The sequence below is a fragment of the Delphinus delphis genome, chromosome 10 (assembly GCF_949987515.2).
Source record: "Delphinus delphis chromosome 10, mDelDel1.2, whole genome shotgun sequence".
Lineage (NCBI taxonomy): Eukaryota > Metazoa > Chordata > Mammalia > Artiodactyla > Delphinidae > Delphinus > Delphinus delphis.
Window position 1 is genome coordinate 5,133,867 of NC_082692.2, and position 14,710 is coordinate 5,148,576.

At 46.2% G+C, this 14,710-nt stretch overlaps 2 protein-coding genes across 4 annotated transcripts in view; both read right to left on the minus strand.

Annotated features, from left to right (window-relative positions):
• The window catches only part of SSR1 (signal sequence receptor subunit 1), a 32,667-nt gene extending 32,157 nt beyond the window's left edge, over positions 1 to 510 (minus strand). The window contains exon 1 of one of the 2 annotated variants that reach the window (XM_060023687.2): positions 336 to 510. In XM_060023687.2, the coding sequence (XP_059879670.1) occupies positions 336 to 414 (79 nt within the window). In that variant the 5' untranslated portion in view covers positions 415 to 510. The remainder of the gene's footprint in view (positions 1 to 335) is intronic. The other variant, XM_060023688.2, reaches the window with a different exon arrangement.
• A 9,020-nt stretch (positions 511 to 9,530) lies between these two features.
• The window catches only part of CAGE1 (cancer antigen 1), a 45,667-nt gene continuing 40,487 nt past the window's right edge, over positions 9,531 to 14,710 (minus strand). The window contains exons 8-10 of one of the 2 annotated variants that reach the window (XM_069541079.1): positions 13,937 to 14,005; positions 12,547 to 12,610; positions 11,084 to 11,192 (exon numbers count right to left, since the gene is read on the minus strand). In XM_069541079.1, the coding sequence (XP_069397180.1) occupies positions 11,148 to 11,192; positions 12,547 to 12,610; positions 13,937 to 14,005 (178 nt within the window). In that variant the 3' untranslated portion in view covers positions 11,084 to 11,147. Of the gene's footprint in view, positions 9,605 to 11,083; positions 11,193 to 12,546; positions 12,611 to 13,936; positions 14,006 to 14,710 lie in introns of those variants that run through there. The other variant, XM_060023683.2, reaches the window with a different exon arrangement.

The following is a 14,710-nucleotide window of genomic DNA, read 5'->3' on the forward strand; positions in this document are numbered from 1 at the left end:
GGCCCTCGTTCCTCGCTCCGGCCGAGGCCGCGGCTGCAGGCGCGAGCCCGAGCCGCAAGCCGCCCGCCGCCCGCCGCCCCCGAGCAAGCTCGCCGGCAGAGTCCAGCGCTCGCGTGCAGGAGGCGGGGGCCAGGCAGGCTCTGGCGCGCTGGGGGCCGCCCTGCGAGCCAGGGGTCGGGGGCCGCGGAGAGAGGCCGGCGAGGCGGACGCCGGACCCAGGAGCCGGAGCCGCCGCCGCCGCCGCCGCCGCCGCCGCCGCCTCCAGTTTCAAACCTGCGGTCGCGGCGTCTCCCACCCACCCGCCCGAGCCCCGCCACCCACTCCCCTCGCCTCACCTCCAGGGCGGCCTCGGAGCAAAAGAGTGGCGGGTAACACCAGCAGGAGAAGCAGCAGCAGGCGGGAGAAGGGCTTCATGGCGCGGCCGCTCCGGCGTCCAGTCCCCGTCCGCAACGACTCTCGGCAGCTCCGGCGGTAATGGCGTTACTCCTCATCCGGGCTCTCGGCGGGGAGGAGCGGGGCACGTACCACGCACGGCCTTCGCCACTCCCCCTCCCTGGCAGAGAAACGCCGCCAACGTGGCTGCTGGGCTCGGAGCCTGGGGAAGCTGGGCGGCCCCGGGAGTCACGTGGCCGGTTGCTAGGGCCTCTGAGATTCCCGCGAGAGTCCGCCTCAGTCACAGTCGCGGGCTGGTGACCTGCGGTTTGCTGCTCGCCCCGCCCTCCGTCCCTCCCTTCCAATTAATTAGCGTCGTTAGTGGTCACTTTATTTGAATGACGATCCGCCGGGTGACCGGCGCAATAAAGTCTTCGTGTAATTTTAAATAGTGGCCTTATAAAGAGCATGAACTGCCAGTGTGTGGCACTGAAAAGCAAGCATATGTTTTGGAATATATATAACAGTTAAAGAAAAAAAAACCCAAAGCATAAAAAATATACAGTGGAAACTCTTGTCCCCCCTCTGCAGACACCCTCACCCACAGTTAAACAGTGACAGTTCTTAACTTCTTACCTGACATTCCAGAGCTATAAGTCACCTAGAACAGGGCCTGGAACAGAGTAAGCATTTAGGAACCACAGAATGGGGGCGGCAATGGCTGGACACTTTCCTTCTCATCTAGTGTGCATTTCGGGTTGCTGCCAGTAATCTGGTATGTCATGCAATTAAACAATGTGAATTCCAGGTACTGTTGCGCTAGACCAGCGTGAGATGTCATACGAATGATGAAACAAATAAGCTAACACATGGTGTGCTTACTATTGCCAATTCCTGTCATTTAATCTCTGAAAATCCTTATGAGCCGGGTATTATTTACTGGGAAGAAAACTGAGACACAAAGTTTTGTAACTTCCCCAAGGCTTAAAAGCTAGTCTATGACAGATGCAAGATTTGAACCTGGCAGTCTGATTCCAGACTGCGTGCTCCACTGGTCTAGGACCTCTGCTGCTCTACTCCTGCACTGGCTCTGCTCAAGGCCTCCTTGCCCCGGGGCCCCTGGAAAGGTAGCTTGTGGCTGCTGCAGGCACCATCTAATTCTGTCTGCTAAACCTGACAGTGCTGGTCTGAACCAATTCAGCTCCGCTCCACCAGTGCCGCCAGGGCTGCTCCTCCTAACGCACCTGGCAGAAGGGGAGGGGCTCCCTGAGAAGGCTCCTCCCACTATAGCTGCTGCCTCCACGCTTGCGCATGGCTACCAAAGCTGCCACTCTGTGCGAAAAGACATCACGACTGCGCACACCACTTTGATGTGGCTGAACCTTGCTGAGTTCTCTACAGGCGTGGGAAGACTCTCCCTCCCCAACTTTGAGGCACTTTCTTTTCCATGAGTTTCAAATCAGACCTGCTCTGAGCTCCTGATGCCTGACAGGGTTTTTTTGAAAAATACGTCCTACTATTTAACTTGCTGCTGTCTCCCAGCACCGGGAAGAATCTGCTGTGGACTGCAGTAGGAGATATATACATGTAATCATGCTGTACACTCAGAATCACCTCTTCTCTCTTTCACTGGACCAGGGCTGTCTCCCTCTTCCCTTCAGAGGGCTAGTTTCTGGCAGAGAAGATCCTCATTCCTTATGTTAAAGAGATTCCTAGTAGGCCTGTCTCTTCAGTTCTCAGAACATGTTTAGATAGAGCCTGAACATGTGAGGATAATCCAGTTTAGGCTTAAACTGGGACTTCCACTCCAGTTTTATTATTAAATGATTACTAATAGATTTTACTTGGGACTTGAATTTTAGACAGCCAGCCACTAAAGGGGCAACAGGAACAAAGTGTGCCTGCTCAGGACGGGACTGATGTGAAAATGAAAACGTACGAACAGAAAACAGAGAGAGACCTGTGCGACTGTCCAATTAGTACAAAAATCAAAAGCGGTAGCCCTGATCTTGGTGCCCACAAACTCTGCACTACTGTGATCTCCATTCTCCCTGTAATGAGCAGCGTTCCCTGGGTGCCCACCCAGAGCTCTCCCCCTTGCTGCCCCTCTCCATGTTTTTTCTCTCTCACCTCTGCATCTATCTCCTTGTAGATCTGTGTTTTCCAGAAATATACTACATCCCGGTTATTCTCATTCTTACAGCTCAGGCAAACCCACACTTGATTCTCCACTTCTGTCATTTTACTTCCTTGGAATTTGTAAGAGCAGAGCTTTCTTTTCCTTGAATTTCTTAAGATTTCCCTCAGCATCATTAGCAAATGTGTCTATTAAGCCCCAGTTTTTGTTCTGGGTGTTCCCTCAGGTAACCCAGTAGCTAAGGAACTTCCTCATGTCCTTAAACCTTTGCTCAACAGTCACCTCCTCAATGAGGCTCACCCTCATTCCCAGTTTAAAATTACAACCCCCAGCCCCTCCCTTGTACTCTCTATTCTCTTTTTTATAGCACTTTTTATCTTCTAACACAATATATAGTTTATTACATCTCCTGTCTGTCACACTTCAGGGACCTTTGTGCCTTTAGTCAATGTTATAGAACAGCGCCTGACACCAGTGGTAACTCAGAAAATATCTGTTGAATTTGTTATAAGTTACATCTTCCCCCACAAATTTGCAATCTAACTTCATTTGTAAACCTAATAAGAAATGAAAAACTGTCAAGCAAAAAAAAAAAGTTGTGTTTATTATATGCCAGCAAAGACTTCTGTGTTCTTTCACCTAGCAAGGGCTAAAAAAAGAGTTATGGTTTTTGTACTTTACTTCTGAAAGTAAAAAATTCTTTTGTGATCTTTATGTAAAAGGAATACTATGGGGGTGTGGGAGGGGAGACTGTCCCCAACCTGGTCCTCTTCCTTCATGACTCACAGACTCCCCTGCCCACCCTTGCTCAGCTCGTATTTCCCGGAAAAGAACAGACAAAATCACATTCACCGCTTTCCTCCAACTGTGCACTCATGCTCTGCCCTCCTTCCCGTTCCAAGAAAAAACTTATATGGGCCTATCAAAGGTCAGCCGTCATTTGTGGTTTGGATCTCATCTCCTGCTCAAAACCGTGTGATTTTGAAAATAGCCATCTCTCCTCTACCTCATGAATTTCTACTCCGATTCATCGCTCCCGTCCACATACAAATATACTGTAATATTGCCCATCTTAAAAAACAAAATTCTGGGACTTCCCTGGCGATCCAGCAGTTAAGACTCAGCGCTCCCACTGCAGGGGGCGTGGGTTCAATTTCTGTTTGGGGAACTAAGATCGCACATGCTTGGCGGTGCGGCCAAAAAGTAAAAAAAAAAAAAAATTCTCCGTGGCCGCTGGTACCCTCAGCAACAGCCTCGCTTGTCTGCCTCAGACACAGTAAAACTTTCCTATCTCACCTCTCGATTTTCTTCTCCGCTTATTCCACTGGGCTGTTATTTTCACCACTGCACTAACATCTCATCTTGCTGAATCCGAAAGTCCTCATCTGAGCCTCCCTCCCCACTTTTAAAAGTTTTTTTTTTAAATATTTATTTATTTATTTTGGCTGCATCGGGTCTTAGTTGCAGCATGCAGGATCTTAGTTGCGGTGTGCATGCGGGATTTAATTCCCTGACCAGAGATCGAACCTGGGCCCCTTGAATTGGGAGCACGGAGTCTTATCCCCTGGACCACCAGGGAAGTCCCTCCACCCCCTTTTTTAACACCTGTTTCTCGAGGCTGGAGGACAACATACTCTCCTGGTTTTCCTTCCACCTCACTGGAAGGAAATTTCATCCCCACCCTCCATTCTCCAGAGAGGGTGGAGAGGCTGGAAATGAAGTTAATGCTTAATCATGATGATGTCAGGAAGCCTCCGTAGAAATTCTCAAAGTACAGGATTCAGGGGGCTTCTAGGTTGGTGAACAGAATCCAAGTACTGGAAGGGGGACACACCCCAACTCCAGGGGGACAGAAGATCCTGTCCTCAGGACCCTCCCAGACCTCGCCTTATATCTCTCTTTATCTGGCTGTTCATCTGTATCCTTTAATAAACTGTTAAATGTCTGTGTTTCCCTGAGCTCTGTGAGCTGCTCTAGCAAATTAATGGACTCGGAGGAAGGGGTCATGGGAGCCTCTGATTTACAGCTGATCTATTAAGAGGCATAGGTGACGACCAGGACTTGCCATTGGCATCTGAAGTGGGCGGGAGCAGTCTTGTGGGATCTGATGCTACCTTCAGGTAGTGTCCGGACTGAGTTACATTGTGGGACCCCCAGCTGGTGTCGCAGAGAATAGCTTGTGGGGGAAAACCCAGCACGCTCCCGCGTCAGAGGTGTTGTGAATGTGGCCGGGGAGTGAGAGTAGGAACACAGGAGGGAGAAAACAGAGTTTCCCGAAACACTATTCTTCCAGCGCCAAGGTCTTCGATTAGGGATGTTCAATTCCTCTAGTCCAAACTGAAGCGGAACCCATCAGCGGGGTAGCTGTGCTGTGAAATCTTGAAAATTCTCTTCTCGTAACATATTTGACCTTGGTCCTATAGGAATCCCCAACTGTGCTACAGAACCGTCGAGTTTCCACCATAGCGTGCTCGCTAGGATTTCTTAAACGTGTATTCTAGTTGCTGTTGCAAGCTTGCGCTTCCGAAATACGGGAAGACCCCTGTCCAGTTTCACAGCTTACCTCTCACTCATTCGTCCCAAAAGTTATATTTACACAGGCAAATGTTACAGTCTTTTAACTGTAGACATAATGTACAAAATACTGACGTTTTGACATTGATATAAGCGCAGTCCTGTAATCCTTCTTAAAATGCTGTGACAATGAACTCAGTTCTCACAGCAGCTAGCATGGAGGAGCCTGGAAACTAAGTCTTTTTTTTTTTATTTTATTTTTTGCTGCGTTGGGTCTTCGTTGCTGTGCGTGGGCTTTCTCTAGTTGCGGGGAGCGGGGACTACTCTTCGTTGCGGTGCGCGGGCTTTTCATTGCAATTGCTTCTGTTGCAGAGCACGGGGTCTAGGCACACGGGCTTCAGTAGTTGTAGCACGCAGACTCAGTAGTTGTGGCGCGCGGGCTCTACAGCGCAGGCTCTGTTGTTGTGGTGCATAGGCCCAGTCGCTCCATGGCATGTGGGATCTTCCCGGACCAGGGCTCACACCCGTGTCCCCTGCTTTGTCAGGTGGACTCAACCACTGAACCACCAGGGAAGCCCTGGAACCTAAGTCTTATGATTCCGTGTCGAGTGCTCTTTGTGCTGCGGCCTGATATCACCCACGAGCTATAATTTAGGGAAGAACGTGCTAAGAACCCTTAGAAAGCCACAGATAGAAGAGATACGTATTACTTTCAGATAAGGATGAAGGTGACATTTCGATTAAGCCTTGGAAGATGCACATGTTTCAAATATGAGGAGCTCGGTGGTGGAGGTGGAGAAGAGAGTTTAGTTGGGGCAGGAAAGGGCATTCTAGGACAAGGAAACCACGTGGGCAAAGGCAAATGCACGTAATTTGGGGCCAAAGCATGTAAGGCAGTGACTTCTGGGCTACCAGTAAGAACTGGAAACCCTGTCCACAAAATATAAGTCAATAAGTTATTTCAATTATATATAATGAAATATCATGCAGCCTTTAAAAATGAGAGCAGCAAGTTGAGACCAACAATATTGAAAAATATTTATCAGAAACACTATGAATCACAGGACTTCCCTGGCGGTTCAGTGGTTGGGACTCACCTTCCAGGGCAGTGGGTGCCGGTTGGATCCCTGGTCGGGGAGCTAAGATCCCACAAGACTCCGGGCCATAAAACCAAAACTTAAAACAGAAGTGATATTGTAACAAATTCAATAAAGACTTGGTTAAGATAAGACATGATAGCTTTAGAGGAAAAGAGGGTTGCAGGAAGGATTTTTTTAAGGCTAGGGTAAGAATTCAACAAAGAGTTGTAAATTAAAGGTGTGAGAGAGTAAGAATGATCAATGGAGCAAGTCCTCAAGAAGATGCAATGGGTCATAGTCAGGGAAACAAGGAACAAGGCGGGAGGAGAAGAAAGTGCATAAAAATAGAGGAACGGTGAGGTGGAGAGGAAACTGCACCTCCTCCTAGTACCCCGTGGCAAGAGCCCACGCTCTGCTCCCTGAGAGCAGGGGCTGCAGCTATTTCAGACCCTCGCCTCTCCCGCCACGCCAGCCTCCTCCTGCAGGAAGAGGGCCAAGCTTTCCGCCGGGGTCTCCAACACCGTGCACAGCTCAGAGCTGCCTTCCTAACCTCCAGTCTCAGAGGGAGGGGTGTCTGAGCCTACGCTGTTCTGGGGACCCGAGGCCCTCTTTCCGCCTCTGAGACCTCGGTCATCAATGACCCTTCTCTCCTCGTCTTCAGAACCTCCCTGACTACTGGATCCTTCTCAGCATATATTTAACTGCTTATTAAGTATGTCCCGGGTGTTTCACAGCAACCTCACCCTCATCCTATCTTTCCTGCAAACTAGTGGTCCCTCCTGTGTTCTCTACCTCTGTGAAGACGACCACCCAGACCCGTGCCAGGCTTCCTAGACCTCTCCCCCTTCACTCCCAGACTCCTTGCCCTTCACTCCCATAGCTAACAGTTACCTGTCCTTTTCACTTTGCCTTTGAAATCACTGTGCATCCATAACTTCCTCATTATTTCCTCTGTCACTATTTTAGTTTCTGGCCTCGGTTTTTCTTGCATGGAGCACTGTAGCAGTATCTTATCTGGCACTTTTGATTCTAGCATCACCCACCATCTACCTACCCTTTATATCACTATTAGGGTGATCTTTCAAGACGCATAATTTTAAAAATTTTATTTATTTATTTTGGCTGCGTTGGGTCTTCGTTGCTGCACGCGGGCTTTCTCTAGTTGCGGCGAGCGGGGGCTACTCTTCATTGTGGTGTGTAGGCTTCTCATTGTGGTGGCTTCTCGTTGTGGAGCACGGGCTCTAGGTGCGTGGGCTTCAGTAGGTGTGACACATGGGCTCAGTAGTTGTGGCGCACAGGCTTAGTTGCTCCGCGGCATGTAGGATCTTCCCGGACCAGGGCTCGAACCCGTGTCCCCTGCGTTGGCAGGCAGATTCTCAACCATTGCGCTACCAGGGAAGTCTCATAATTTTTTTTTTTTTTTTTGGCCACGTGGCTTGCAGGATCTCAGTTCTCTGACCAGGGATGGAACCCAGGCCCCTGGCAGTGAAAACTTGGAATCCTAACCACCGGACTGCCAGGGAATTCCCTCAAAATGCATAATGGAGCCCATCATTTCTCCACTTAAAAGCCTTCAGAGCTTCTCAGGACAAAGTTCGCACTTCTTCACAAAGCACATGAGACAATTCACGATCACCTTCATCTCCCGCCATGTGAAGAACATGGGTTTTAGATTTTACTTGTGGTTCAGGGAGTATCACAGGATACCTCAGGCCTCTGTGCTGTGTGGGAAGAGCTTCCCCTTCTATCTACCCGGGGAACACCCAGTCAGTGATGAAGATCTGGCTCAGGTGTCATTATTTCTGTAGATCTGCCCTGAGGTTTTCTCCCCTAGTCCAGGGCCATTTCGTCTATGCTTCTAGAGCACCCCCGACAGTTAGACCCATGCACCAATCTAGGAAAGAGTCTCTTATCTATATCCCCCACTAGATTACATGGTCCTTGGTGATCTCTGCCTGGTTTTTCGTTGTACCTTTGGCCTCTAACACAGAGGCTGTCACATGGCTTATTGAACGTCACTAAATGTTTATTCCAAGAAGCACTGACTTAGATGCTGCATCCTTGAGCTGTGGGCCAAAGGAGGTACGTTCACTGTGAGACAACTTGTAGGTAAAAGATCATAAATGTCTAATAGCGCACATGGCAAATGTAGCACTTACGCACACAGCCCTGCTTGTGGACAAACTGTGTTAATCCTTCCAGTCCAATGATTTCACCATGTTCGTGTGCAGATTCCAGACGCTGCATTATCCATCTTTTTTGTTTGTTTGTTTCTGGCGTGGGGGCTGTGTCAGGTCTTAGATACAGCACGCAGGATCTTCACTGCGGTATGTGGGATCCTTCGTTGCGGGACACGGACTCTTCATTGTGGTACGCGGGCTTCTCTCTAGTTGTGGCGCGTAGGCTTAGTTGCCCCGCGGCATGTAGGATCTTAGTTCCCCAACCAGGGATTGAACCCGCGTCCCCTGCATTGGACGGTGGATTTTTAACAACTGGAACACCAGGGAATTCCCCCCACATTAACCATCTTAATGTTTGTCTTTCTCCTATCATATCTTAACTTTCCCTAGAGAATTCCATGAAACTAATAATAATGTCTCTTTTTAAAACCTGAATCACTTCCAAAGCTCTCAGGGCTTAATTTTTCAAATGAAACACTATTATAGCTGCAACTTACTGTGCATTTCTCATGGTTTGTCTTAAACCATATTGCAACTTTTTGAATTAGAGAAATTAACAAATTTTGCTTCAAAATTCATAATAAAATGTATCTTATAGAATTCCTCAACAAAAATAACATCAATAGTAATAGCTTTTACTTATTCAGCACTTCCTTTGGGGCCAGATATAGATTCTCCAATATTTCCCTCTTGCACTTACCTGACTAATTTAAGTGCAAAACTAATTTCAGTGAGATAGAATAATTTCTTCCCTTCCATTCAAGGTATATCTTGATTCAATAATTATACTTTCATCCTGGCTCTGGGATTTATCAAAAGGACAATATGTTATGTACATTCATTTTTCTGATACATCTTACAAAATTAGCTATCTCTGGTTCCTTTGTTTAAACTCAGAACTAATTCCTCAAAACTACGTTAAGGTGGAAGTTATAAGGGCAAAACCTCCTTTCATCTGGGTTTTAATTCCAAGGGATTTCAGTGTTAGTGTCTTTTTAAATTTGGTTGTTAGTAGGAAGAGCCTGCCTGCCCAGAGAGGAAAAAAGCGTTGGGGTGAGACACAGGAAATTTTCATATGTTACTAAAGGCCTGGCAATACAAGAGTGGTATTCTGTGAGAATGAAAATTGAGAGATATTTGGAAAAGAAGCCACTGCATTCACTTGTTTATGTTATGTTAGAATATGTTTGATTGTTCACAGGAAGAAATTAGAAGAATAGTAATCACATTTTTTGGAATGTAAAATTTCACCACTTACACAGCTTTTAACGCATCACTTGTATGGACGGATCTGGGTGCTACACTTAGTAATGACTCTGCTCCTGGAGTGGTTAACAAAAATGATTAATTGTTAATCTTCAGTCCTGTTTAATCTAAATCATTTCTATTTCCTTCTAAGATGTCTGGCATATAAAAATGAAAGGAAAAAATTGTTTCTTCAGTTTTCAGGAAAGACATTCAGGGACAGAAGAGCTGACTCTTGATTACATATGGAATTCCTATTCCATAAGCAGCGAGTTCTCGACTACATATGGAAAAGGGGCACAAGGAAAACCTACAGATAAACTCCACAGATAATACTAATACTATATTTTAATCAATATTTTTGTTTGTTTCAACCTTTTTCCTATTAAGGAACATGACAAGGAGCAAGGTTGGCTGAGTTTCATCTTCCTTGGTTTGGCTGCCAGCTGGCAGAATGAAGAAGGAACAGAAGCAAGGATCTGAACAATTCATGAAGTGACTCAGCAGCACAGCATAACTAAGAATTGGTAGTATTAAGGTGTCCTCATAACTCAACTATTACAACAGCTGGGTCTCAGTGGGACAGATAGAGACAGGCCCTTTGACTGTACCCCCTCTTCTGCAAAGCTGTGTCACAAATGGGCCATGGTATTCGTGAACCCATACCCATGGCCTGGCGTGGGACAGGGTGGCAGCAGGTGTACCTTCTACTAGGAATTACTCCAGCAAGGATAGCATTGGGCCTGGGTCCCGAGTCTGTCTAATATTTGACTCCTATCTAGTACCGATTATGGGGTAGGTGCTTGGGGCATGCCAAAATGAATATGAGAATTCCTGCACTAGAAGAGTTCTAGTGAGGTCAGGGGACATGCAAGCAGAGAACTGTAATGACATACCATAGGTGCTATTTTATCAGAGGATACAATGAGGACACATGGGAGGAAGCAAGTCTGCTCCACCTGGGTGGGAAAGGCTTCGTGGAGCAGACGGAGCTCCAGCTGGCAGATGTCTGTGAGGCGGGAACTGAAGTAACAGGGAGAAAAGGATTTGAGAGCGAGCATTCCAGGTGGGGGAGCTACCCGGGCAGTAGCCAGCAGGCACAAAGGTAACATGGCACGTGCAAAACATTGCAAGTGTTAGATGTGGTTGGGGTGTATGATGAGGAGGAAGCAGTGACCGAGAAGCCTGTATAGGAAGGCAAGGGCTAGGCCACAGAGGACCTGGATGCCAGCTGAGGAGTTGCATTTGATTCTGAATGCAACTGGGAAGCACTGAAGGGTCTCACGTAGCGGGGGAGTATAACCAGATTTTGTTTCTGAACAGTCACTCTGTCTACTCTGTGGAGGGTGGAGCAGAACTGGGGGCAGAGCCACGAGTAAGGAGATGACTGTGACAGGCCAGATGAAAACGATGAGGCCTTGACATGAAGCAGGAGCTGTGGGGATGAAATTAAGGCTCCCAATTACAGAACCAACTACAATCAGAGGCAAAAGAGGCCCTCATCTGAGGGCAGAGGGGAAAGCTAAGCTGAACATGACTGAAGCATAACTTTAGGAACTCATCTTTAATTTTGTGTAATTTGACAATTACATGGGAATACAGCATTCTTTATAATGATCATCAGTATGATCTACCACGGTCACGGGCTTCGGATGCCTTCTCAGTCTGCGGGAAACAGAAGGAGAATAATGTAAAACAATCAAACAACTGGGGGGGGTGAGGACTAAAATAGCAACATAGTGAACAAGGATGCCATTATTTAAAATTTTTCTTTTCCTCATTTTTCAAAGAGAAATTGTCATTTGCGATAGAACTAAGAGACCCTAAAAGATTAAGATAAAGCTCCTCAGTATGTAGAATACGGATCATTCTCAACTGCAATTACATAGAAATACTGAGCCTCAGCCTTGTTACGTTTTAACATTCTCCCTGATTTACTTAGGATAAGATTCTGGCTATGACTTGAAAACCTAATGAATCTCCTTGAAGTGATAAAGAACTAGAGGACAAAAAAAAGGAACTAGAGGCCCAAACAAGACATGTGACTATTAAAGTGCTCACTTTTCTCTCCCTGTTTCTCACTGTTTCCACTTCTGAAGACAACTGGCAAAAGCAGCACCAGAATTCTGAGACGATGCAGAGGTGGTCTAAAGCATGTTTGCATGCTGAATTGCCTGAGGCCCAGCGGCCAAGGGGAGGCTCATGGATGGTGCGGGGCTGAAGGCTGATGCAAGCCTGAAGTTCTCTAAGAAACGGTCTTCTCAGCTAGAAAGGGCCTGAGAGCTCTTCCACTCCACCTCACACCTTTGTTTCAAGGCCACTCTAAATCTATATAAATGGGCCTCCAATCTACTGTGAAGATAGGCCAAGTATAAGTAAACAAATATCTGAACTAGTAAAATGTGTGAATTTAGAAGCAAATTTTCTTATTGTAAAATAATTCCAGAAAAAAATATTCCACAGTTTCTTTCATCAACTCAGAGAAGATTCACATTCAGTTTAAACTAGCGATTACTGAGCATCTGTAATATGCCAGGCATCAGATCATACTCTTTCATATTAGGGAGAAAATCATAGTTAAACTATCACTTTGCAAATAATAGTGTAAACCTTCTAAAGGCTTTTGATTTTCAAAACATAGTTCTGTTTGCAAATGGTATTCGGAACAAACATGACCCACGATATAATGAAAATGCAACTTTCATGTCTGCTCCCCACTTTAGCCTTTTTTTTTATTTTTGGGGGTGTTTTTTTTTGGCCACACCACATGGCACGTGGGATCCCTGGCATGCGGGATCTTAGTTCCCCAACCAGGGACCAAACCCACACACCCTGCAGTGGGAGCTCAGAGTCTTAACCACTGGACAGCCAGGGAAGTCCCTACTTTAGCCTTTTTTCACTCACGGGAGCTCCTCCCCTTTGCTGTTGGCTGAATATGCAGCAGGCCCAGTGATTTTTTTTGCTCTAAGGTAATTCTGCCAGCTGGCAACCAAACCAAGGAAGATGAAACTCAACCAACCTTGCTCCTTGTCATGTTCCTTCTCACTGTGAAGAATTCAGCACAGCTCAGTTCGATGCCCAGTCTTAAATACGAATCGATCCTTTAATCTTCACTCAGGAGAACTCATTCCTCTCCCTAAGCTACGGCTTGTAGTTGGTGGACACCACCTGCCCCTGAAGGTCAATTTCTGCACCCTCTTCACTCCCCACCTCCTCCCTTTGCAGAAGGAGGGAGGAGAAGTAAAGCAATAAGACATTTTTACTTGGCTGGGTGGCTTCACAGTCTCCGGGATTGGCTGATTCTTTCTCTGGGAGCTTGCCGCTGCCAGGGACCCCTGCCCTACGGTTCCCTGGGCCCAGGCTGAGGCACCTCTCTTCCGGTGGTCATCTGATACTGCTGCACCAGCCCCTAAGAATGTGCTGCTCCCTTTCCCCTTCTTGCTGCTGGCATCCCACAAGGCAGCCTTCAGCCAAGCCCAAGATGACTCAGATCTCACCTGCGTGGTTCTTAAGAAACTGTCACATACATTCTTTGTCCTGACGACAATCAGGGAGAACAGGCCACCCAACTCAGCCCCTGTGTCGTGCTGCCTGCCACACCTTGCTTTAATTTTCTCCGTCACTGATCCTCCCTTTCCTAAATGTGTTTAGGAAACACATTTCAAAGTTCTTTAGGTGATCTCCCAGAGACCCCCTAACAAGGCTTTAGGTAAAAGAGGTAGGATGACTTGGGGGTGACGGGAGCTCATGACACGACAGAGTCAAAGAAATCTCTTCTGCAATTTTCCCCACACTCCAGACGTTTCATATACTGGATCTGGTCAAGGGATATGGGTCATGAAAAAGATTCTTTGAAATTTCCCTCAGAACCTCTGCACATCGGGCAAACTCACTCTCGTTTTGGGAATTGATAAATATTTAATTAGCATCTTAAGAAGTAGCTCAGGAAGAGTCCCACTTTAACATCCTACTATGGTCTGAACCAACTCCATAGGGTTTGTGCATATATCTTGTAGCATCAAATACTGAGAGTTGAGAGTCTTCTAAAATAACAGATCATAAGATTTCACATTAGTGTAAGAAAATCTGATCATAAGATCTGGTCTGCTATATATTTACATCAGGGTAAGCTGTTTTATTGTAGACAAAATCTTAGCTCATAATCTGTATAGTATTTTTCTTAGAGATAATCGTAAGTTCCATGAGAGCAGGTAACCAGGCTTTCCCATTCAGGTCCTACAAAAAGCATCTATCAAAGAAACTATTTTATGCTAGGCAAAATACCAAGCACTTTTATATAATTTATTTTAAACTGAGATAAGGAAAAGGTTTTTTTTTAAATGTATAACATTATTATGCATATATTCTAAAGTTAAAGACATTATTATTTAGAAAAAGAAACAACTTACCTTGGTTTTCTGGTGCTCTCTCTGGGCCTTCTAATTAAATCTTCCAAATGTTTATTTCTCTCTTCTAAACTGAAAGAAGAAACAACTGAATTTTATGACTAAAATGAACTTTTCTAGGCTAACATTTTGCTAGTTTTATTGGAGGATTTGAGTAGATAAATTTCATGGTGGTCTAGTTCTCTATACATCATCCATCCATCTTGCTTTATGGGAATCTGGATTTCTTTCCAAGCAACTCAAATTATTATTATTATTATTTTTTTGTCTGCGTTGGGTCTTCGCTGCTGTGCGCGGGCTTTCTCTAGTTGCAGTGGCTTCTCTTGTTGCGGAGCATGGGCTCTAATCCCACGAGCTTCAGTAGTTGCAGCATGCGGGCTCAGTAGTTGTGACTCACGGGCTCTAGAGCGTAGGCTCACTAGTTGTGGCACATGGGCTTAGTTGCTCTGCGGCATGTGGGATCTTCCCGGACCAGTGATCGAACTCGTGTCCCCTGCATTGGCAGGCAGATCCTTAACCACTGCGTCACCAGGGCAGTTCCTGAATCTCATTCTAATGAGAAAGTTTATTTGGTACTTGATATGATTCATTTGGGGGTGCATTCAAAAACTTTTGTGAATAAATTCTAAGCACAGCAATGTTACTTTACTTGAATACTATGGAAATATCCTCTAAAATTCTTGGATGTTTCTCTGTAATTTCTTTTTTTTTTTTTTGCGGTACGCGGGCCTCTCACTGTTGTGGCCTCTCCCGTTGCGGAGCACAGGCTCTGGACGC